This window comes from Rattus rattus, chromosome 6, assembly GCF_011064425.1.
Source record: "Rattus rattus isolate New Zealand chromosome 6, Rrattus_CSIRO_v1, whole genome shotgun sequence".
NCBI lineage: Eukaryota > Metazoa > Chordata > Mammalia > Rodentia > Muridae > Rattus > Rattus rattus.
The window spans coordinates 105,146,707-105,171,974 of record NC_046159.1 but is presented as its reverse complement, the minus strand read 5'-3'; the positions used below and the strand labels follow the sequence as shown (position 1 = coordinate 105,171,974).

The 25,268-nt window shown below is 44.6% G+C and overlaps 1 protein-coding gene across 2 annotated transcripts; it reads left to right on the top strand.

The window, feature by feature from the left end:
* Nucleotides 1-1,752: 1,752 nt before the first annotated feature.
* Bpgm (bisphosphoglycerate mutase) lies at nt 1,753-25,268 on the top strand. Of its 2 annotated transcripts, none has more exons than XM_032906783.1 (2): nt 1,753-2,416; nt 24,422-25,268. In XM_032906783.1, the coding sequence occupies exons 1-2, from the start codon at nt 1,816-1,818 to the stop codon at nt 24,595-24,597; spliced, it is 777 nt and encodes a 258-aa protein (XP_032762674.1). In that variant the 5' UTR covers nt 1,753-1,815; the 3' UTR covers nt 24,598-25,268. The 2 variants fall into 2 exon arrangements, with proteins under 2 accessions (XP_032762674.1, XP_032762675.1); XM_032906784.1 differs by having other exon boundaries at nt 1,816-2,148; nt 24,422-24,583.

Here is a 25,268-nt window from a genome sequence, read left to right as displayed (position 1 = left end):
CTGTCACCTTCTGGCCTTTAGCAGTACAGCCAGAGACGTACACACTGACAAAACATCCTTCCATCCATCCCTCCGCTGATGAACAGAAAGGTCTAACTCTGTACCACACACATCCATATGAATTCATTGTCTGATCTTTCCCAGGTGAAGCCGGAACTTTATCAGAGTGATTATCCCCCGGGCATAGCCACTGGGCAAAGCACTGCCCAGAGACTTCCATCCCCTCGCTCTTGGCTACCTCAGTGCCCCCTAGAGCTGAGAGAACAGGCATTGTGCTATCACCCTAGAGGTTCCCAGCCTTGGCAGGTGCTTCCTCCTGAGCCTTGGTTCTTCTAGGCATCGGGTGCACCTCTGTTCCATGTGCACCCAAACGCCAAACCTGGTGCTCAGCAAGAAAGAGAATGAATTTCAATTCTTGTAGCCTTTCAGCTGCTCACAAACCACTTCAGTCACCACCACTACTTATTCCTGAAGCCTTATTTTATTGGAGTGTTTTCCCCTTCAGAATCTCTAGGAACTCTTTAAAAAGAGTAGAGTCAAGGTAGCGTCCACTAAACTCTGTCCCCGGTTGTTATGTAACTGCGGGTGAATCACAGCTCAAGCAGTACGGAACATCTCCAGTTACTGGAAGTTGCCCAGAATGGCAGAAGCCAGGCATGCCCTGGTGTTCATATAATCTTTGCTCCCCAGTGTGGAAAAAAACACTGGGTTGGAGCCGGAGAGTGCCAGCTGAGCACCGCGCCTCGGTGAAGCGCTCTTCCAGGGGTAGACTGATGCAGCTGGCTCTCCAGGTTCTCCGGAGACAGAGTAGACAAGGGCCACAGCAGAAGGGAGTTCAGACTCGCATAGCGTTGTTGTCCAACTTTATTAGATTCTCCTCACAGTATGTGGCTGATGTGAGTAGAATTTCTGCAGGACGGGGGGATAGGGGAGGGAGGAGGCAAGGCCGCCTTATCAGTGCAGTTCCCTCCACTCGCAAGGAAGTATTTCTGTTAATCGGTTCCTGCAGGCAGCATCTCTCAGCTGCTTACATTTGATAGCTTGTTTTGCACCCGGATTTATTCCTGCCAACAACAGGTGAAAAATTTGCTTCAGTGACTATTCTATTCACTCTCGTTAAGGCCACTTTATAGCATTTATAACTTTATTCGAATGTCAAACTACACCTTATATATAGGGTCTGAGTGTCTGCCTGTATCCTAGATCTGTGAGCCTGTAGCATCAGAGAGCTGGTTGTGCCCTGTCAGAAGGATGTATGATATAGATGTAGTACTCCATTGAGTTAACATGTTTTATAGCATCCACAACGAGGTAAGGCTGGAAAAACACTGAAAACCCCAAGGGAGAAGGATGCTTTCAGTGTAGAATCAGCTGCTGGAAGCTGGGTGTTCCCAGGTACTAGTTTTTCTTTTAGAGACTATAACTCATTCCATTTTGTCTTCTCCCTAATGAGCACAAACTGCCTACTGGGTAGAAACACACCATTAGAACAGAGCGTTGTCATTTTATGTCATACAATTAACATGCTATCTAGTCATCAGAAAATCTAAGTCAATGTGGCTGTCTGTAATTACCTGAAGAGTATTCCGGTATGTGCCAAGGTGTATGATCACCGGCTCTGTTTGACGTCAAAACTGTTGAGAGGAATTTCAGTTTATCTTAGAACCTGGCTGTTGTATAATTAATTGTTCCCGATTACTGGGTTGTCATTTGAGGAAGGAATGTGACATGTATTTTTTTGTCTTCTCTTTCTAGCTATACTGCTATTCTCGAACCTCATCCCATTGAGAACTCCAGGGCAGCCCAGCTACCAGCATGTCGAAGCACAGACTTATTATACTAAGACACGGAGAGGGCCAATGGAATAAGGAGAACCGATTCTGTAGTTGGGTGGACCAGAAACTTAACAGTGACGGACTGGAGGAGGCTCGGAACTGTGGGAGGCAGCTCAAAGCTCTCAACTTCGAGTTTGATCTCGTCTTCACATCCATCCTTAACAGGTCCATTCACACAGCCTGGCTGATCCTGGAAGAGCTGGGGCAGGAGTGGGTTCCTGTGGAGAGCTCTTGGCGTCTGAATGAGCGTCACTATGGAGCCTTGATTGGTCTCAACAGGGAGAAAATGGCTCTGAATCATGGCGAAGAGCAGGTAAGGCTCTGGAGGAGAAGCTACAACGTGACCCCACCTCCTATTGAGGAGTCTCATCCCTTCTTCCATGAGATCTACAATGACCGGAGGTACAAAGTGTGCGATGTGCCCTTGGATCAACTGCCACGTTCAGAAAGCTTGAAGGATGTTCTGGAAAGACTTCTTCCCTACTGGAAGGAAAGGATTTCTCCGGAAATCTTGAAGGGCAAAACCGTTCTGATATCTGCTCATGGGAATAGCAGTAGAGCCCTCCTGAAACATCTAGAAGGTACTGGTTTTCTGTCCTGCTCCAGAGCTTGCTAAGTGTTGTGGTTGGGTCTTACTCTAGAAATTGAGCTGTAGTGTTTCATCCTCCAGCACTTCCTTCCTCACACCCCTTGTCACTTCATATTTAAGAAGCCATTGTTCTAGAAACCAAAGCTCCTTAGTTCTTGGTGTTCATTGTGGCTGAAGCAGAGGTTTTCAGACACCACTGTGCATCACTCGGGCAGGGAGTTCAGTGTGACAGAGTCAGGGGTTTGGAGTTTCAGAGCCAGGGAGGTACAGTTAGGACCTTGCATTTCTGAGCAGTTACGGTGTTAACTGCTGCTTGGGGGCTCTGCACTTTAAAGAGTTCTGATCTGAGGGGTCACGTGCCTTCTGCTGTAATGAGGAGAGGTTAAGAAAGGAAGCAATTTCACAAGTTTATTTGAGCCTTTTAAATAAATTATCTAGAATTCAGTTTCATCCGCTTTTTTCCCATGTCAAACAACTGTGGCTGTGTTTTCAGACGTGGATTTCCTGAGCAATTCTTTAGTCCCAGTTTTCCAGACCAGGCTTAGTCACTGCTTGGGAGAATGTTAGAGGGAAGAAAAATCAAACTACCAGTGGCTTATTTCCATATCTCTGCTAAAGGCTTGGAGAAGACCAGGAGCCTCCGTTTATTTCAGTCACTTGATGTTGTGGCTCACCCAGAGTTCTGAGGTACTAGTGACTGAGGGTGATGTTCCTCACCCCCACAGCTGTTCCTTTGACTGTTGTGCACCATGCTTTCCCACAGAACCGGAAGGGCTGAAGCTCTGTGAGCTAAGCGGAGCTAGGAGGCTGACCACAGAGTGATGTGATCTCTGGGAAGGAACATTTTACTAATGGCTATCTTGCCCTAATTGTTATGGCATTATCTAGACCCTATTGATCACTTGGTGATCACTTGGATACCCGACATCCACTAATCATGCAGAGACCTAGAATCTACAAACTTTATTAGCTATTACTAAACTTACAGGGTAAGATGGTGGTTATCCTTTTGTGTCTGTGCATACCTTACTTATTCAAGCACATACAAGATTCTATTCTTAGTCGTTTAGAAAAATCAAAATGTGGTTAAATAATATGTAAGTGCAACTTTAACAGACTACAGTCATTTATTGTTTAAAAGATTGAGGGTCCTGTTAAAAGAACAAATTGAAATGTAAAATTTCAATGTTTCTGACAGAATTTGTATTCTATGCCACCCCTTTTACAGAGATGGAACTTATATCATGTTTTGGCCAGGCCCCCTTCCACAAGGAAAACACCACTCTCCTTCAGGGGGTTCCTTTTTCCCTTAGCGAGGTGAGCCCTGAAACCAAACAAAGAGGCTCTCTGCTGTCTAGTACCATTCACTTCTCACTTGTCTAAAGGTTCCCTCGCTTTAAGATGCTTCTGAAGCCCCAGATGCCTACCCACCCCACCTCCCACCCCCAACAGCACATTAATGATTTACTATTGGTGAATGATCTTGGTAAGGAAGCTAGGATAAAGCTCTTACCATTGGTGGTGAGAGAGGCAATTGCCATGATAGAGGTGAAGGGAAAATATCTGTTGAAGGCGGTTAAACCATGGTAGAGGTGCATCCCCCCCCCCCCTTCCTTACCCTCCCCTTGCTTCCCTCTCCCCAACAGTCTAGTTCACTGGGGTTCAGTCTTAGCAGGACCCAGGGCTTCCCCTTCCACTGGTGCTCTTACTAGGATATTCATTGCTACTTACGAGGTCAGAGTCCAGGGTCAGTCCATGTATAGTCTTTAGGTAGTGGCTTAGTCCCTGGAAGCTCTGTTTGGTTGGCATTGCTGTACATATGGGGTCTCGAGCTCCTTCAAGCTCTTCCAGTTCTTTCTCTGATTCCTTCAAAGGGGGTCCTGTTCTCAGTTCAGTGGTTTCCTGCTGGCATACGCCTCTGTATTTGCTGTATTCTGGCTGTGTCTCTCAGGAGCGATATGCATTCACTTTTTGATCATCCGTCTTGAGTTTCATTTGTTCTAGGCATCTAGGGTAATTCGAGCATTTGGGCTAATAGCCACTTATCAATGAGTACATACCATGTATGTCTTTCTGTGATTGGGTTAGCTCACTCAGGATGATATTTTCCAGTTCCAACCATTTGCCTACGAATTTCATAAAGTCATTGTTTTTGATAGCTGAGTAATATTCCATTGTGTAGATGTACCACATTTTCTGTATCCATTCCTCTGTTGAAGGGCATCTGGGTTCTTTCCAGCTTCTGGCTATTATAAATAAGGCTGCGATGAACATAGTGGAGCACGTGTCTTTTTTATATGTTGGGGCATCTTTTGGGTATATGCCCAGGAGAGGAATAGCTGGATCCTCAGGCAGTTCAATGTCCAATTTTCTGAGGAACCTCCAGACTGATTTCCAGAATGGTTGTAGCAGTCTGCAACCCCACCAACAATGGAGGAGTGTTCCCCTTTCTCCACATCCTCGCCAGCATTTGCTGTCACCTGAGTTTTTGATCTTAGCCATTCTCACTGGTGTGAGGTGAAATCTCAGGGTTGTTTTGATTTGCATTTCCCTTATGACTAACGATGTTGAACATTTCTTTAGGTGTTTCGGGTATTCCTCAGCTGTGAATTCTTTGTTTAGCTCTGAACCCCATTTTTTAATAGGGTTATTTGTCTCCCTGCGGTCTAACTTCTTGAGTTCTTTGTATATTTTGGATATAAGCCCTCTATCTGTTGTAGGATTGGTAAAGATCTTTTCCCAATCTGTTGGTTGTCGTTTTGTCCTAACCACAGTGTCCTTTGCCTTACAGAAGCTTTGCAGTTTTATGAGATCCCATTTGTCGATTCTTGATCTTAAAGCATAAGCCATTGGTGTTTTGTTCAGGAAATTTTTTCCAGTGCCCATGTGTTCCAAATGCTTCCCTAGTTTTTCTTCTATTAGTTTGAGTGTATCTGGTTTGATGTGGAGGTCCTTTATCCACTTGGACTTAAGCTTTGTACAGGGTGATAAGCATGGATCGATCTGCATTCTTCTACATGTTGACCTCCAGTTGAACCAGCACCATTTGCTGAAAATGCTATCTTTTTTCCATTGGATGCTTTTGGCTCCTTTGTCAAAAATCAAGTGCCCATAGGTGTGTGGGTTCATTTCTGGGTCTTCAATTCTGTTCCATTGGTCTATCTGTCTGTCTCTATACCAATACCATGCAGTTTTTTATCACTATTGCTCTATAATACTGCTTGAGTTCTGGGATAGTGATTCCCCCTGAAGTCCTTTTATTGTTGAGGATAGTTTTAGCTATCCTGGGTTTTTTGTTATTCCAGATGAATTTGCAAATTGTTCTGTCTAACTCTTTGAAGAATTGGATTGGTATTTTGATGGGGATTGCATTGAATCTGTAGATCGCTTTTGGTAGAATGGCCATTTTTACTATATTAATCCTGCCAATCCATGAGCATGGGAGATCTTTCCATCTTCTGAGATCTTCTTCAATTTCTTTCTTCAGAGTCTTGAAGTTCTTATTGTACAGATCTTTCCCTTGCTTGGTTAAAGTCACACCGAGGTACTTTATATTATTTGGGTCTATTATGAAGGGTGTCATTTCCCTAATTTCTTTCTCGCCTGTTTCTCTTTTTGTAGAGGAAGGCTACTGATTTATTTGAGTTAATTTTATACCCAGCCACTTTGCTGAAGTTGTCTATCAGCTTTAGTAGTTCTCTGGTGGAACTTTTGGGATCACTTAAATATACTATCATATCATCTGCAAATAGTGATATTTTGACTTCTTCTTTTCCGATCTGTGTTCCCTTGACCTCCTTTTGTTGTCTGATTGCTCTGGCTAGAACTTCAAGAACTATATTGAATAAGTAGGGAGAGAGTGGGCAGCCTTGTCTAGTCCCTGATTTTAGTGGGATTGCTTCAAGTTTCTCTCCATTTAGTTTAATGTTAGCAACTGGTTTGCTGTATATGGCTTTTACTATGTTTAGGTATGGGCCTTGAATTCCTATTCTTTCCAGGACTTTTATCATGAAGGGGTGTTGAATTTTGTCAAATGCTTTCTCAGCATCTAATGAAATGATCATGTGGTTTTGCTCTTTCAGTTTGTTTATATAATGGATCACGTTGATGGTTTTCCGTATATTAAACCATCCCTGCATGCCTGGGATGAAGCCTACTTGATCATGGTGGATGATTGTTTTGATGTGCTCTTGGATTCGGTTTGCCAGGATTTTATTGAGTATTTTTGCGTCGATATTCATAAGGGAAATTGGTCTGAAGTTCTCTTTCTTTGTTGGGTCTTTGTGTGGTTTAGGTATAAGAGTAATTGTGGCTTCATAGAAGGAATTCGGTAGTGCTCCATCTGTTTCAATTTTGTGGAATAGTTTGGATAATATTGGTACGAGGTCTTCTATGAAGGTCTGATAGAATTCTGCACTGAACCCGTCTGGACCTGGGCTCTTTTTGGTTGGGAGACCTTTAATGACTGCTTCTATTTCCTTAGGAGTTATGGGGTTGTTTAACTGGTTTATCTGTTCCTGATTTAACTTCGTACCTGGTATCTGTCTAGGAAATTGTCCATTTCCTGCAGATTTTCAAGTTTTGTTGAATATAGGCTTTTATAGTAAGATCTGATGATTTTTTGAATTTCCTCTGAATCTGTAGTTATGTCTCCCTTTTCATTTCTGATTTTGTTAATTTGGACACACTCTCTGTGTCCTCTCGTTAGTCTGGCTAAGGGTTTATCTATCTTGTTGATTTTCTCAAAGAACCAACTTTTGGTTCTGTTGATTCTTTCTATGGTCCTTTTTATTCCTACTTGGTTGATTTCGGCTCTGAGTTTGATTATTTCCTGCCTTCTACTCCTCCTGGGTGTATTTGCTTCTTTTTGTTCTAGAGCTTTTAGGTGTGCTGTCAAGCTGCTGACATATGCTCTTTCCTGTTTCTTTCTGCAGGCACTCAGCGCTATGAGTTTTCCTCTTAGCACAGCTTTCATTGTGTCCCATAAGTTTGGGTATGTTGTACCTTCATTTTCATTAAATTCTAAAAAGTTTTTAATTTCTTTCTTTATTTCTTCCTTGACCAGGTTATCATTGAGTAGAGCATTGTTCAATTTCCACGTATATGTGGGCATTCTTCCCTTATTGTTATTGAAGACCAGTTTTTAGGCCGTGGTGGTCTGATAGCACGCATGGGATTATTTCTATCTTTCTGTACCTGTTGAGGCCCGTTTTTTGACCAATTATATGGTCAATTTTGGAGAAAGTGCCATGAGGAGCTGAGAAGAAGGTATATCCTTTTACTTTAGGATAGAATGTTCTATAAATATCCGTTAAGTCCATTTGGCTCATGACTTCTCTTAGTCTGTCTACATCTCTGTTTAATTTCTGTTTCCATGATCTGTCCATTGATGAGAGTGGGGTGTTGAAATCTCCCACTATTATTGTGTGAGGTGCAATGTGTGTTTTGAGCTTTAGTAAGGTTTCTTTTACGTATGTAGGTGCCCTTGTATTTGGGGCATAGATATTTAGGATTGAGAGTTCATCTTGGTGGATTTTTCCTTTGATGAATATGAAGTGGCCTTCCTTATCTTTTTCGATGACTTTTAGTTGAAAATTGATTTTATCTGATATTAGAATGGCTACTCCAGCTTGCTTCTTCTGACCATTTGCCTGGAAAGTTGTTTTCCAGCCTTTCACTCTGAGGTAGTGTCTGTCTTTGTCTCTGAGGTGTGTTTCCTGTAGGCAGCAGAATGCAGGGTCCTCGTTGCGTATCCAGTTTGTTAATCTATGTCTTTTTATTGGAGAGTTGAGGCCATTGATGTTGAGAGATATTAAGGAATAGTGATTATTGCTTCCGGTTGTATTCATATTTGGATGTGAGGTTATGTTTGTGTGCTTTTCTTCTCTTTGTTTTGTTGCCAAGACGATTAGTTTCTTGCTTCTTCTAGGGTATAGCTTGCCTCCTTATGTTGGGCTTTACCATTTATTATCCTTTGTAGTGCTGGATTTGTAGAAAGATATTGTGTAAATTTGGTTTTGTCATGGAATATCTTGGTTTCTCCATCTATGTTGATTGAGAGTTTTGCAGGATACAGTAACCTGGGCTGGCATTTGTGTTCTCTTAGGGTCTGTATGACATCAGTCCAGGATCTTCTGGCCTTCATAGTTTCTGACAAAAAGTCTGGTGTGATTCTGATAGGTCTGCCTTTATATGTTACTTGGCCTTTTTCCCTTACTGCTTTTAATATTCTTTCTTTATTTTGTGCGTTTGGTGTTTTGACTATTATGTGACGGGAGGTGTTTCTTTTCTGGTCCAATCTATTTGGAGTTCTGTAGGCTTCTTGTATGCCTATTGGTATCTCTTTTTTTAGGGTAGGGAAGTTTTCTTCTATGATTTTGTTGAAGATATTTACTGGTCCTTTGAGTTGGGAGTCTTCACTCTCTTCTATACCTATTATCCTTAGGTTTGATCTTCTCATTGAGTCCTGGATTTCCTGTATGTTTTGGACCAGTAGCTTTTTCCGCTTTACATTATCTTTGACAGTTGAGTCAATGATTTCTATGGAATCTTCTGCTCCTGAGATTCTCTCTTCCATCTCTTGTATTCTGTTGGTGAAGCTTGTATCTACAGCTCCTTGTCTCTTCTTTTGGTTTTCTATATCCAGGGTTGTTTCCATGTGTTCTTTCTTGATTGCTTCTATTTCCACTTTTAATTCCTTCAACTGTTTGATTGTGTTTTCCTGGAATTCTTTCAGGGATTTTTGTGTCTCCTCCCTATGGGCTTCTACTTGTTTATTTATGTTTTCCTGGAATTCTTTCAGGGATTTTTGTGTCTCCTCTCTGTGGGCTTCTACTTGTTTATTTATGTTTTCCTGGAATTCTTTCATGCATTTTTGCGATTCCTCTCTGTAGGCTTCTACTTGTTCTCTAAGGGAGTTCTTCACGTCTTTCTTGAAGTCCTCCAGCATCATGGTCAAATATGATTTTGAATCTAGATCTTGCTTTTCTGGTGTGTTTGGATATTCCATGTTTGTTTTGATGGGAGAATTGGGCTCCGATGGTGCCAGGTAGTCTTGGTTTCTGTTGCTTGGGTTCCTGCGCTTGCCTCTCGCCATCAGATTATCTCTAGTGTTACTTTGTTCTGCTATTTCTGACAGTGGCTAAACTGTCCTATAAGCCTGTGTGTCAGGAGTGCTGTAGACCTGTTTTCCTGTTTTCTTTCTGCCAGTTATCGGGACAGAGTGTTCTGCTTTCGGGCGTGTAGTTTTTCCTCTCTACAGGTCTTCAGCTGTTCCTGTGGACCTGTGTCTTGAGTTCACCAGGCAAGTCACTTGCAGCAGAAAAGTTGGTCTTACCTGTGGACCCGAGGCTCAAGTTCGATTGCGGGGTGCTGCCCACTGGCTCTCCGCTGCGGCAGCAACCAGGAAGATCTGCGCCGTCCCTTCCGGGAGGTTCCGTGCACCAGGGTTCCAGATATCTTTTGTTGTTTTCCTCTGGGCTCAGTACTGTGTGCAGCGTGCAGTCTCTTCTGGTTTCCCAGGCGTGTCCGCCTCTCTGAAGGTTTAGCTCTCCCACCCACGGGATTTGGGTGCAGAGAACTGTTTATCCGGTCGGTCCCTTCAGGTGCGGTGTCTCAGACGCGGTGGACCTGCTGCTCCTGGGCCCTCCTCTACGGGTACCCAGAGGCCGTTAACAGTTTCCTCCTGGGCCAGGGATGTGGGCAGGGGTGGGCAGCGTTGGTGGTCTCCTCCGCTCTGCTGCCTCAGGAGTGCCCGCCCGACCAGGGGGCCTGGGAGCAGAGAGCTGCTGAGGCAGGGATCCGCCGCCCCGAGTCTGGCCAAACACCGGAAGTGTCCGGTCCCAGAGGAACTCCGCCTCTGTGAGACCTGAGTTTACCTGGCAAGTCGTTTGTAGCAGAAAAGTTGGTCTTACCTGCGGACCCGAGGCTCAAGTTTGCTTGCGGGGTGCTTCCCACGGGCTCTCCGCTGCGGCAGCAACCAGGCAGATCTGTGCCGCCCCTTCCGGGAGGTTCCGTGCACCAGGGTTCCAGATACCTTTTGTTGTTTTCCTCTGGGCTCAGTACTGTGTGCAGCGTGCAGTCTCTTCTGGTTTCCCAGGCGTGTCCGCCTCTCTGAAGGTTTAGCTCTCCCACCCACGGGATTTGGGTGCAGAGAACTGTTTATCCGGTCGGTCCCTTCAGGTGCGGTGTCTCAGACGCGGTGGACCTGCTGCTCCTGGGCCCTCCTCTACGGGTACCCAGAGGCCGTTAACAGTTTCCTCCTGGGCCAGGGATGTGGGCAGGGGTGGGCAGCGTTGGTGGTCTCCTCCGCTCTGCTGCCTCAGGAGTGCCCGCCCGACCAGGGGGCCTGGGAGCAGAGAGCTGCTGAGGGCAGGGATCCGCCGGCCCCGGAGTCTGGCCAAACACCGGAAGTGTCCGGTCCCAGAGGAACTCCGCCTCTGTGAGACCTGAGTTTACCAGGCAAGTCGTTTGTAGCAGAAAAGTTGGTCTTACCTGCGGACCCGAGGCTCAAGTTTGCTTGCGGGGTGCTTCCCACGGGCTCTCCGCTGCGGCAGCAACCAGGCAGATCTGCGCCGCCCCTTCCGGGAGGTTCTGTGCACCAGGGTTCCAGATACCTTTTGTTGTTTTCCTCTGGGCTCAGTACTGTGTGCAGCGTGCAGTCTCTTCTGGTTTCCCAGGCGTGTCCGCCTCTCTGAAGGTTTAGCTCTCCCACCCACGGGATTTGGGTGCAGAGAACGGGCTATCCGGTCGACCCCTTCAGGTCCGATGTCTCAGACGCCGTGTGGACCTGCTGCTCCTGGGCCCTCCTCTACGGGTACCCAGAGGCCGTTAACAGTTTCCTCCTGGGCCAGGGATGTGGGCAGGGGTGGGCAGCGTTGGTGGTCTCCTCCGCTCTGCTGCCTCAGGAGTGCCCGCCCGACCAGGGGGCCTGGGAGCAGAGAGCTGCTGAGGGCAGGGATCCGCCGGCCCCGGAGTCTGCGGGAATTTTTAATGTATTAATAATTTATTTTTAAAAATTATCCAATCAAACAGTATAATGTGCAGCTTCCTAAAGGGACCGAGTGCACTCCACTCAATACCCAGCTGCCCACGCCCACATCACACTTGCGTTAGTGTCCTGGTGTGGCTGTGAAGTGCCAGGGCAGGGCGCCTTACAACAGAAGTTCCCTTTATGAGTCTAGAGTCGTAAGTTTGAAGGGGTAGGCAGGGCAGTCCTTATGTCCAGCATTGCAGCTCTAGGTGCTGGATTGCTGCCAGCCTTCAGGGTTCGCTGGGTTTGTAGACCATCATTCCTGTCCTCTTCCCATGGAACCTGTGGGGTTTGGGGTCCTTGTCCAGATTTCTTCGTGTTTTAGAGTCATCCATCCATACTACTGAGATGGAGTCTGCCCTACTGACCTCATTTTAACTCGATTGTTTCTTTTAAAGACCTGATTTTCAACTAAGGCCAACACTCTGAGCAGTCTGAGGTTTGGAAGTTGAAGCTTCAATCTCAATCATATTCATTCTCATTCATTCTCTCTCTCTCTCTCTCTCTCTCTCTCTCTCTCTCTCTCTCTCTCTCTCTCTCTCTCCAAGGACACAGGTCAATCAACACCTAAGAGAAGTGAAAATCTCCACACTAAGACTTGTTTACAAACTTTAATAACAGTGGGTTCCTAACAGCCAAAAAATAGAGCAACTCAAATGTCCAACTAAGGAACAGGCAAATCAAATGCTTTCTGTCCAAAAAGTAGTATATTTTTTGGCAGTGGAAAGGAATGAAGCACTGTATGTGCAGTAGTGGATGAGTGCTGAGGTCATTCCATTGTGGGAAAGCACAGTGGGCACAAAGGGTTCTTTATAACATGTCCAGAGCAGAGGCTGGAGAGACGACTTGCAGTTTAGAGGACCCAAGTTCTTCTCCCAGCACCCATGTAGCCCGTAATTCCAATTCTAAGGGATCCGATACCTCTTTTGGCTTCTGAGGGCACCCACACATGTGTGTCATATACTTATGCATCCACACATATATACACATAAGTAAAAATGGATCTTTAAAAAAGCATCCAGGATGGGTGTAAATCTAGAGCATAGAATACGTGCATATTAACAGGACTGGGGATGCCTGGGGTCTGTGAGGGTGGCTAGTGAGAGTGACTTGATACTGAGTTGCTTGTTGGGTGACAAAACTGTTCTAAAATTGATTATAATGATGGTTGCACAACTCTGCATGTATGAAAAGCTATTGAAATATACACTTTAAATGGAGAGCTTATATGTGAATTATAATTTATTAATGCTATAAAATTCAGTGAAATTAAAAATAAAAAGGTTATGTTATTCTAATGAAGAATGACTTAGGCAAGTATATAGAAGTGATAGTAACACAGGTATGCATAGATAATGAACATAAAATCAGAAAGGCACAAACAGACAGAGAAGGGCTTCCAGAGCTTCCTCAGCAAGGAGCAAGCTTAGGCCACAGACTGCTTCCAGCACTTCGGGATGCCTTTCTAAGAGTCAGCCATATAGGAGTCAGTGATCTTTCAGAGGCTAACAAAATTGAAGTAATCTTATAACTTCAGTCATTACCTACAGATAACTTTGTAAAATGGTTTTATTTTGTGATTCGAGAAGAGAAGACTTACATGGGAAGTATGGGATCATGAGAAAGACAGAGGGTAGAAGACGTCTGCAGGGAGAGAGTCAGGTAAAAGGAGCTAGAGCATAGGAGTGGGAGGCTTGGTGAAGGGAGAGTGAAATTGTTAGTGGGATGCATAGAAGCAAGAAAATGCTTGTAGACATCAGTCCGACACAGGCAGCAGCATAGTGGATATGCTCATTGAAATCTGACCATAGGAAAATATAAAGGGAACTTTAGGCTTGACTCTTGCCCATCCTTTGAGGTTTCTTTTTTTTTTCCTTTTTGGCCTGGAGTAGCCCCTGTTGGAACCACTGTTTGACATTACCAGGCCTCCCCTTTGAGGACCGCATCCTAGCGTGAAGAAGTTATTTCAGGTGTGTGAGATAGGCTGGGTTTATTTCATAGGCTGGTTTGTTTCACTCAAAACACTTGTCTCCACTCGTTTTCACCTACACATTGAAATTAAAATCCAGTGTGGGTTAGAAACCCATATGCAATTGAGTCATGACATAGGACCCTGTATAACAAGGTAAGGCTCTGGAAAGTTGGGGAACACTGAAAGGTTTCTGAATGTACAACAGTAACAAAATTAATTCCGAGTCAAATGCATAATGACTCAGGCGTAGCAGTGAAGGGTTTCACTGCAGCCTTGATTTTGAACACACAAGGAAGAGTTAAGCATGGCTGTGTTCCCAGGATCTGAAGAAATGGTGTCCTGAAGGAGAGACAGTGTTTCTTCTATATGATCTCTGTTAATTTGATGAGATTTCAGTGTTTTAAAATGTGTAATAGACATAATTCAGTCACCAACATAGGAACACCAACCTAGGCCTGTGGTGTGTAGTATCTTCAGAAGCTTAAGCTTACAAGGTTTATGTGCCATTTGATAAAATATATCATTGACTTTAGAAGCTACCCTTTCTCCAAAGAGTTGAATGACTCCTCTACTTGGGAGATGGGGGCACCTCAGTTCCCCCATAGGAATCAGAGTTTATAGTATGTGTGCTTATTATGAAAATTACCACATTACCAGTTTACATTCTGTACTTGTTTGCCCCACAAGATCCATTTCTGCTGTATTCTAATTATCTTGATATAATTACTATCACCTTTTACTTCGAGTTACCACAGATCAGCCAGTAAGTTACAAAGTCACCCTACTGCATGGATGCTTTCCTTAGATTTAACAACTAACCAGACCTCATTAGAATTGACAGTCTTTGAAATGCATACTTCCTGTAAACACAAAAGTTGCCAAACTTACATTGATTTAAAAAAAAAAGGTAAAAGTGTTTGTTATAGATGCATCTGATTCCAACTCATGCTTTCTCTAGGAATAAATATTTATATAAAAATTTCCCCTATAAAATAGGGACTTTTAAGAACCTGAGGAACTTTCCCGGTGTTGTCCTTAAATGGCTTGGCAGACAGAAAGCATGTTACCAATTATAAAACTACTTTCTTAACTGTTTAAAAACTCAGAGATGGGAATGGTGGTGACTCCAGTTAGTAAGTAATTATCTTTAGTGTGCTCAAACATTCACCCACCCTCTGGTCTGCAGGGACAGCATCTGTGTACTCCGGCTGTGGGAGTGTTGATTTTAGGATGCTCTATTTTCTTCTCGTGTATTTGGTACTGCGGTGTTACAGCAGTCAGATCCTGGCTGTGCTTAGAACCAGGACCCAGTGTAGTGTAGAAAACCCAAGAAGGCCTCGGATGGCTTAGCCATGATGACCACAATCTTTAGTCAGAATTGTCAGCTCTGCCCCAAATCCAATTTACTCAACTTCTAAGCAGGATTGCAAGCAGGATTTTTTTTTTTCATTTTAATTTTTTTCCCGAAAAATAGCTCTTTCCTTGTTTATTCTTTAGCCAGAACATTATAGTGTAAGCCGCAGAGTCAAGAGCATCCCCTAGCAGGTAAACCAGTTTTTAAATGGTAATTTAATATGAGGAAATGAGTCTTTAATTACTACTGCCATTGTAGCACCACGGTCTGTGAATGGCACCCCTGGCACGCCTGAACAAAGAGACTTTGTTTGTGGAGCTCATGCTTCCTGCCAAGCATAGTTGTAGACATTTTACATAGATACCTTTTTTTAAAAAATTTATTTTTCTTGGATAATTTATGTATTTACATTTCAGATGTTCTCCTCTTTCCCCTCTCTCCCATATCTCTCCCCCCTCCTCCTGCTTCTGTGAAGATGCTCCCACTCCCACCCACCCACTCCAACCTCCACTCCCTGGCATTCCCCTACATTGGGGAAGCGAGCCTTCACAGGACCGAGGGCTTCTGTTGATGCCGGACAATGCCATCCTCTGCTACAAATGCGGCTGGAGCCATGGGTCCCTCCATGTGTACTCATTGGTTGGTGCTTAGTCCTTGAGAGCTCTGGGATATCTGGTTGGTTGATAATTGTTTTTCCTATGGGGTTACAAACCCCTTCAGCTCCTTCAGTCTTTGATATCTTGTTTCATGTAGAAACGCGAATGTGGCTTTTAGCTCTCTGGAAAGCAGTAGTTCAATATTGGGTTTTATTCAGTAGTTTACCGTCTCCATATCCTATTTCTTTATTTTTGTGGGATCAATCACTGATCGGTAAGCTTAATGAGCTGCTTTCATTACAACAAGCCAGCTTTTCATACCCCAGTACTGTGTTACATCATGTTACATGAGGAAAGCTTGGCCGAGAAAGCGGTGTACTGCCTCAGCCCATGCATGTGGTGTGTGGAAAGGAACCAAGCTACGGGGAAGAAGCAGGGCTGAGTAGCAAAGGCAGGCTGCATGGGTGCAAGGTGACTGGGGCAGGGGGTGCCAGGCTCCTGTGTATCAGCACTGCAGGTGCTTGTGCCTTTGTAAGCAGACCTTAACGGAGCTGGATGGTAGATGTTTGAGTGTTAGTGTGTGACGGTGCCTCCAAAGAGACCTGCACTCAGGAGTCCGTCAGTAAAGTGCCCTCAATTGGGACCTTAGTTTGAGTTCCACAGAAGTGATCATCGGAGTGTGATTCAATCCTAGACCCATGACACCTAACTGGCCACCATATTCTGTAGCCCCGTGCTTCCATTTGCTCCTTCCACACACATTAGAGTGAGATGAACATACCTCCCTGTGCCTTGAAACCTTGCGTGGGCTTTGTTAAGGCTTTTTCAGTTTTCTGGAGCTGCGTGGTGCCGACCCTCTTCAGTGTCTCAGCCATCGGCAGCGCAGGAGCACCCTGTAGTGTCCTCTTCATGAGATGTTACACTTAAGACGTGGAAGAGTTTGTTTATAATTGTGTTTTTATGGTGCTGGGGATTGACCCAAGAACCCCACACCTTCCAGACAAGTGTCCTGCCACTGAGCGACACCTAGCCCAACCGTGTATTTTGTTAGTCTTGCCAGTGTTACTTACACAGATTGTGAAACCCTCTAATGACCTTTCAATCCCAGACCCATGACCTCTTCTTTACCGCTGTATGCTTTCACCTGCTCTTCCCCCATGTGCACACATGCACGCACGCACGCCCGCTTCTAACATCATCTAGTCTAGAAGTAAGCTATGAACCTCTTAGAGTCAGTGTGTGTGAGCCATACAGTTGAAGACAATGTTATTGGTTGGAAGTTAGCTAATATTTCTTACCCAAGGGCCACCATGAGCCTTGTGGTAACATCGGTGTCAGCCTCCCTGTCTGATGAGCCTGACCTGTAACCTGCCAAGTAACTTATCTGTATGGTATCTTGACCTGTAAATTGTATGTAATCTTAAGATGGCTTTACTTTAAATCTGAGAATGCTTCATACTCTGAGAAGACAAACAAGGCATGGGATATTATATAGTAAGAAAATTCCTCCTGGGACTACTTCACTGGGCTTTGGAACCATAGATAATTACCTACCCTTTGTCAGTAAGTCCAGGTTAAAACAGATCTCAGCCCTGACGGACTCAGATATGTTCCTCACAAAGCTGCAAGAGAACTTTCAATGCCAACAGGAAAGCTAAAAGCAACCTGTTCCTCACAATTCCAGACAGGCGTTGTGTTTCTTTTTCTTGTGGTTGGCACAGTCACTTCCTGTTTGTTTCCTGCCGGTCCACACTGAAGGAAAAGCCGAGTACCTCACTGAGTGCTGGATGTGGTCTGCACCTTGCCAGAGGAAGTAGATTGTTTAGTCTGGGTTTAAGCACAGGATTAGGCAGCTGCAAGACTGGGGTAAGCAAGAGTGACAGCAAGACGTTTGTGTAAGACTTGGACTCTGTCCTTGGAGAAATGTGCAAGTCAGAGACAAGGTGATGTGAAGTGAGAGAAATGGGAAGAAAGGTCAGCTAGAGGGAGCTGGCTGCTGATGGTGGCTGAGGCGTTTGTCACCTTTGGCATTTAGTGTGATATTTTCAGAGCCATAGAGTGCAAGCCTTCTTTTCTGGGAGACTAAAGTTGCTTAGTGGTAGAGTTGAGCTTTTATGTAAACCTACAAAATCTAAAGTAGCCTTTATTTTTAAATAGCATAAGATCTTAACTGTAATTCAACTAAGTAAATTATAATTATTTGAATACATTATTTAAATTATACATTATTTAAGTGAATAAATTTGGTTAAATTATGGTCAATTAAAAGTTAGCTAAACTTGGAAGGTAAATACATTTCTCTGGCTTTGTCTTAAATCAGCAGTTACTCTGCCATCGGGTTATGGTATTTAATACCCTGTCTGTCTTCTTTGGTTCCCCAGGCTATCTTTTAATTGTATGTATGCAAAACTAACATTTTAAAGGCCTGAAATTACATTTACTTGTACGGTAACCTGTAAAGTACAGTCTCGTCCCTCAGCCCTTACCGATAATAGAAGAATACGAAGTTCTTGTCCCGAAGTCTGGTGGGGACAAAGAGGGGTGGGTGGGCTCTCACAGCTAACTGTCCCTGGGTTGAGTGCAGCTGGGTTTTGTTTTTACTTTTTTGTTTTTGTTTTTAATCCCAAAATAGGAGCTTTCCTTTTTGTCCCATAGCAAATCCTTCTATGTCCCTGAATGCTGCTTTTCCCATTTCCTGCTGTTAAAAGATATGTAGGCAGTTTAAAGAAAAGCCAGAGAACACACAGAACACATTTAATTTGTGCTGTTCACTCGATTAGCACTAGGTATAAACAACTTTTTGTTCCAGGCTAAGAACTGTTTAAATGCCCCCCAACCTCAGGCCCCACGCACCCCTTTTCTTGCTCACTTCATAATGAGAAAAGTCTCTAATCAAGGCTCCAACAATAAAGACTAGACTTGAATGCCAAGAAAGTTAGAATTCATTCTGTGTAACTGTATGCCCAGGGACCAGTGATTCAAGTCCTGCTTTTGGTTCAGGGGTTAGAGCACCCACGAGTGAGTGAGGCACACCAGGTCCTGCCTACTGTGGATCTTACCCATCCCTTCTAATCCTTCAGAAATGTCATCAAAAATGCACATCTCACAAGACTTTCTTTGGAGTGCTCTCATGCAAAAGGTTTATGCTGTAGGATCTATAACCTTTATTCCTTATAACCTGCAATCACATGTAGAAAGTATTCTTGGTAAATCCAGTTGTGACATACCTTATGTATTCAGCACCCATACATCCCCATATTCTCTGCCTCCTAGCAGGCAGCCCCGCAAAGCGCTGCTCACAGATGCACAGACACCGATTACATTCTTGTAATGGTGGCGAGGCACTGCTCGAAGAGCAGGAGTCACAGAGCAGAGTTTTCATTGTCAAAGAACTCAAAATCCTGGCTTCTGAGCCAGGACTTGTTCAAGTGCTTCTCCCAGAAGGCAGTGAGTGGAGGAGCATTGTGGTTGAGGCAGTGTCCTGTGTTCTGGTCTGTTACAGTGACTTAAAGGGGTTGCTTGCAAATTGACTTTCTGAAGTTACTCCTGCACATAGGAAATAGGTTATTTACGTTTCCCATTTTGGGTATGGATTTTACTCACTTGGTTTTCTCCTAAACTTTCATTATTTCTTATTTGAAATGCTTCCCTCATTTCCAGTAGTTGTAGGGAGTTCCGAGAAGCTCTTACATAGAGATTCAAAAATTTAAGATGGTCTAGGTATTCTGGTGCTTGCCTGTGGCAGTCTAGGCCCTCCAAAGGCTGAGGTAGGAAATCTCTAGTTAAAGGCAGGCCTGTACCACGTAGTTAAATGCTGAAGACACCAGGGGTATAACGAAGAGACGGCTTCTGATGAACCACGATGGAAAGAAGGTAGACAGAGTAAGAACCTGGTGCCATTTCCAACAAAAGGTTCCTGACCTCTGTTAAATGTGAGCTAAAGACTAGGGTGGTGCCCTGCTAGAGACTGGGGGTGGTGCCCTGCTAGAGTGCAGGAAGCCCAGCCATTTGGTCCCCAGCTCTGCAGAAAACCGGGTGTGGCAGTGCAGGCTTGTCTTCCTAGCCCTTGGGGATGGAAAGAGGAGAATCAGAAATTCTGAGTCATCCTCAGCTACAGAGTGAGGTTAAGGTCAGCCTGGGCTACACAAGAGCTTGTGATTTCAAAAGGAAAAAGAAAAGAAAATCAAAAGCGGAGCTAGTTATCAGACAGGAGTGTGATACCTGTCCACACTTGTCAGCTTGTGTTTGATGTCCCAGTGGGTGATTCAAGAGAACAGTGCATGGCATCTTCTGTGCTGGTCCAGTTCGGTTTTAGGCAGTGGAACTGCATTGTTCTGACTTTGCAGAGTTCTGACTAAAGCTAAGGCCTTCTCCTAGGATGAAGCATTTAGTATAAGCCAAATGTTTGTAACAAGTAATGACTTCCCTGTGGTTTTCTTAATTTGCTATTTTAAAATGTCAGCTGCTTAGGTCTCATTGACTGATTAGTAACCAGTCTAAGTATTTTAAGAATTTGTAAGTAATTAGTTTACTCTGGGAATAGCTTGAGGCATTATTAAAATAGAATGTTAACTTCATTGGAAACATTTCCTTTTTTTTTTTTTTTTTAAAGCTCTCTTTTTGTTAGTGGCATGCTATAGTCTGGAGGCCTTTGTTTAGTGGACTCACACAAGGATGAGTCACTAAATAAAAGCAAGCCTTGGGCAAGGACTTGCTTGGCCTGCTGGATCCCGTTGCATACAAGTCAAACCATCGAGTCCCATATGGTGTGCTCCAGCTACCTGATGCAAACCTAGAAGTTGTTTCTAAGATCGCACAGGTGACCTCTAGACCTGGCCCATCTGCTCGCTGGGCTTAGCTGTTTTAAGCTCAGACAGACTTGCTCTTCCCCTTCTCCTGTGAGAGCATCGGGACCGATGTCCAGTTAGTACCCAGCCCTTCACCAGAGCTGAGCAAAAGCACAAGCATTCTCTTTCTCTTCAGTGTTAGAAGCAGCAGTGGACAGGCAGGTGGCCAGGGTTTAAGTACTGTGTGTAAGAACAGTTGGTGTTTACAGCCCTGATAGCCTTGAGACTTGAACTTTTGGGTCTGCCTGGTATTTTGTAACCACTGTACTGAGCTGAAATCCACAGGCAGGCTGCCCCTAGAATGGCGTTTAGTGTATAGTTAGCTGTCTTTAAGTAAACCAGAGGATAGTTGCAGACGTCCCTGCAGTTACCAAAATCTGTAGATGGATGTTCAAGTCCCTTCTGTGAAATGGCGTGAAGTCTGTATGAACCTATGTATGTTCTCATATTCCTCAGGTTGTGTGTAATGCCTGGGACTGTGTGAATCGGGGCTCCTCTCTAGTACTTAGGGAGTGACAAGGAGCAAGGCTTAGATTGATGCAGATGCCTCTGTTTCCCAACACTTTCCATTGGTGACGGATTGAATCCATATGTGAGGGTCCAGTGGCTATGACTGATGTCCACAGTCATCAATCCATCCACACCGTGTTTAGAAGGAAGAACTAGGGACAACGGTGATCAAGGGATAGTAAGTTACAGTTGTAGCAGAGAAAGAAGTTCTGTCGTGTTGTCGCATGGTAGGAGGACAGCAGCTCACTTAGGTTCAGGATTGCTCAGACAACTGGAAGAAAGGATTTTGAGTGTTTTTATTATAAGAGATAATAGTGGTAAAATATGTAAAGTATGCTTAACTTGAATCAAACATAGAAAGATTCTTTTAAGTTCTTCCAAACCGCTCCTCCACTGGCAACATTTCATTCTCTCAGCCCCGGGCAGCTGTTAATCCACGTTGAGCCATTACGGGCTTATCTACTCTGAACACTTTCTGTTGATGGATTCATACAAAAAGTAGTCTTTTGTGACTGGCTTTTTAGAAAAACATTTACTTATTGTTGGGAACTGAACCCAAGGCCTTATGGGTTTTATGCAAGCACCACTGAAAGCTCTACGCCCCAGCACTTTTAAAAACTCACTACAGTGTTCTCCATATTATAGCTTGTATCAGTACCTCATTCCTGTTCAAACTGATATCCCAGCACACTGCCCAGTCACATCATCTGTCTGTTGGTTGGTAGACACTTCAGTTGTTTGTGTATTTTGGCAGCAGTAACTCTGCTGTGGAGATTACATGTAACTTTTGACATGGACATAGGTTATGTTTCTCTTAGGCACACGCCTGAGGTATTTTCAGGCTATTTTCCAAAGAAGCTAGAGCCTTCCGACCTCCCAATTTCACACAGTATTATGGTTATAATTTCTCCACATCCTTGATAATGCTTGTTGATAATCTGATATTTTACTGTGGTCGTCTCACTGACACAAACGGGTATCTCCTTGTGGATTGGAACTGCATCTCTGGAAAGACCAAGGCTGCTGCTGGCCGTCCCCTCCAGTGCTTTCCGATGGATTGTCCTTGGAGAACCGTCTGCTCAGATCTTATTGCCTGTTACTTCATCTTTCTGTCACTGTCACTCATCTTTCTATGTCGTCTTCTATCCTCCTCATGAAGATCTTATCTCTAAAAGTTATCTTCTTGGTAGAGTTGAGAATGGACTTCCTGTGCATCCTAGGCGAGCACTGTCCCTGGGCTACAGTCCCAGACCACACTGGAACTGAGGGAGGGCCCTCGGTGCTGGACCCCCTCAGGCTGGAGCTCAGGTGGTTATGAGCTGCAGGTGAACTGGACTTGGGAGAGCAGTAAGTGCTCTTCACCACGGTGCCAGCTCCCCAGACAAAGTCTTAATTTTGAGGCACAGGAGTTCTTTATGTAGTCTTAATACATGTTCCTATGATTTTGTAAAAATAAACAAAATTCTGCTCCTCTCTGGGTGTCTTTTCATCTTCTCGATGGTGCCCCTTGAACCTGACAATTTTATACACAGGCTTCATTTTCCTTCTCTTCTGTTGCTATGCTTTTGTGTTGTCTAATTCACGGTCAGGAGGATCTTGTTCTTCCCTTTGTCTCTGTGTGTGCGTGTCCTGTTGCACGTACTCGCCTCGTACACGTGTTGGGAAGTAATTGATTGCAAATGTGAAGGCTAATTTTGCTCTCGCTTCCCTCCTGGTGATCGCTGTCAGGCCTTACTGTGAGAGCCAGGTAACATCTGCAAGGACTGCGCTCTCCTGAGTCCTGGAGCTTCAGAGGACTTCTCTGTTTGGGGAGCTACTTTCCTAAGAGTTCTTTGGGTTTCCCTGTGAATTTTGAGGTTGTATCTTTTTATAAAAAGAGCTGAAATTTTGTTAGGGATTGTGTTGGGTCTATACATTGACCTAGGAAAAAATTGACATTTTTTTAAGTGTGTGTGTGTGTGTAAAAGCTAGAGGTCATCCTGAGGTGCCTTCCTCTTTTGTCCAACACCTTATTTTTGATGCAGTGTCTCTCACTTAACTTGGAACTCCTCGACAGTTCAAGTCAGTGACCTCAGGGATCAGCTTGTTTGTGTCCTTGTTTGCTCTTGCCAGCTTCGGGCTGGGGTGGTAATCTTGGTGACATTGCTGTGTGAGGCAGGGGCTCTGTAGGGCTCAGCAGTGGGCCAGCTACATTCTGTCTAGAAGAGGACACACAGATGGGAACACTCCTGCATTCCTTCTGTGTCATTGTCACCTAAGCTATGTCTTCTACCCACAGCCCTTTCCTAATGTGAGGTCAGAGAGGAGGAGGGAGGGAGGGAGGAGAGAGAGAGAGAGAGAGAGAGAGAGAGAGAGAGAGAGAGAGAGAGAGAGAGAATGAGAATATGAATGAGTGGACATGAATTTCTGATTATGAACGTGTAACTGAGATATGTTGGAGGCTCAGGAAGGCCCCTTCCCTCAAACCCATGGCATAGCATGTTGAAGCTCTGGGAAGGAGAGCAGCTTTCTAAAGTTAGGACTCTCCCCACTGTTCCATAGCTGCACATATGTGGGACGCTTGTGCAGAGGTGGCATTAGGTAGCTCTTCTGGGCCTAGACGTGAAATTAGAATAAAGAGCTGCACCATCAATTAGAATACAAGGCACAGTTATAACTGGTAACTGTTTATTCTGCCATTACCAAGTGAAGACAAACCCTTACCCCCTGCTCAGAACTGCACCTAGCTCCCCGCCGTTAGTGTGGAAGAGAGCCCAGTGGTTAGAGTCTACAGGTCTGGAAAGGTGTGGTGTGACCTCTTACTGGTCTCTGACTCTTTCTCCCTGTGTTTTGAACTCATACTTTGGTAGGTGCAGGTACCCGTATTTGAATCCAGGCCTTGCCATACTCTGTGTGCAATCATAAATTCTTTGTACCACACCTCATTACTTGGAGAAAGTGAATAGCTTATCTCCCCATAGGGTGGTAACGGCGAATACATGAGTTATTTACACATAACATAGAAAGGGCTTAGAAAAGTACTGTCCTGTAGAGTGTTGCCAGGATTTTAGATGTTTGAGTTAAAAGTAGTTGTAAAAATAAAAATTAACAGCCATAGCTACTATTGCCATCCCTACTCCTGTACTCAAAAGTGGATTGTCTATAATTATATTAACTGTGACCTATACCACCTCCCCCTACACACACACACACACACACACACACACACACACACACACCCCTCCCTTCTGGGGATGTTAAGGGCAGTAGGAGAAAGAGGCCCTGTTTGTAGGCATCCCATAAAGTCTTTACCTGATTCCCCTGGGCTGTGCTTCCTTCCAAACCCACTAAGTATTAGAAAACCCACCACATTCTAGTCACGTGAGTTAGATTCAGTGCTTAATGAAAAGCCCTCGTTTTAAGACTAGCATTCAGAAGAGTTTCTGTTTTCTTCAGTTTGGTTAAGAAACAGCCAGGGATAAGTTGCCTCAGAAGGAACATACAATTCCAAGACCTAGCACTCTGTCTAAACTCTCTCTTCTCTTCCATTTCTCGGTGCTCTGGGGCTATAGGTGATCCCCGCATGGTTTTGGGCATGGTTTTGGGCTCACAGTTAATGTGGGACAAGGTCAGCGTGCAGCTCGACAGTTAAACAGAACGGCCTGCCAAGTCTGCCTGACGCCCTGTTTCTTCTCTCCTGCGCAACAGGTATCTCAGACGAGGATATCATCAACATCACTCTGCCCACTGGAGTTCCGATTCTGCTGGAGTTGGATGAGAACCTGCGTGCCATTAAGCCTCACCAGTTCCTGGGCAACCAGGAGGCCATCCAGGCAGCCATTAAGAAAGTGGATGATCAAGGGAAAGTGAGACAAAACAAATAATAAAGTACGACCAGGAGCAAGCGGAGTGCGGGGTGGTGTGCAGTGCGTTCCCCTGTGGGCGTCTCCCCTCCTCCCAGTGGCTCACTTCCTCCAAGGCTGGTGGTAGAGTTTGTGTAGATAACTAGGTAGTTGTCATGGCCCAGACGTGACCTTTGGATGTCTAAGTCCAACTTCACTTCTGCTCCTCCTGTTTGATTTAACATTGCAAAGTAGTAGCCAGCGGGGTTTGACCAAGGTTGTTTTGTGTTTTGGAGACAGGAGAGTAACAGGATGAAATTGTTTATCACTTAACAAGTCGTCACTGAGTCCCCACTGGCAGGCACTGTTCCAATGAGCAGGTCACTGTTTTATTCCACAACAGTTCCTGAGAAGAGTGAACACTACTAGGTAGCCCTTGGGCAGTTTACACCAGCGGCCCATCGAATGGCAGAGTCATAGATGGGCCCTTGGGAAGGCATCCGAGAACCACAGTAGCACAAGGCCCTTTGATTTCCCCCAGCCCACTGCCGTCCTGTTTGCCGTCAGTAAAATCAACTTCAGCCAGTGAGAAGGACCGGGATTGGCACAGCCGTAGCCGTTTATGCTCTTCTGTTTCTCTTTGAGCTTTTGAACTTTAACCTTTGGGGACTTAGCAGTTAGATGAAAATAAAGCTTTGTGACTGCAAACAGCA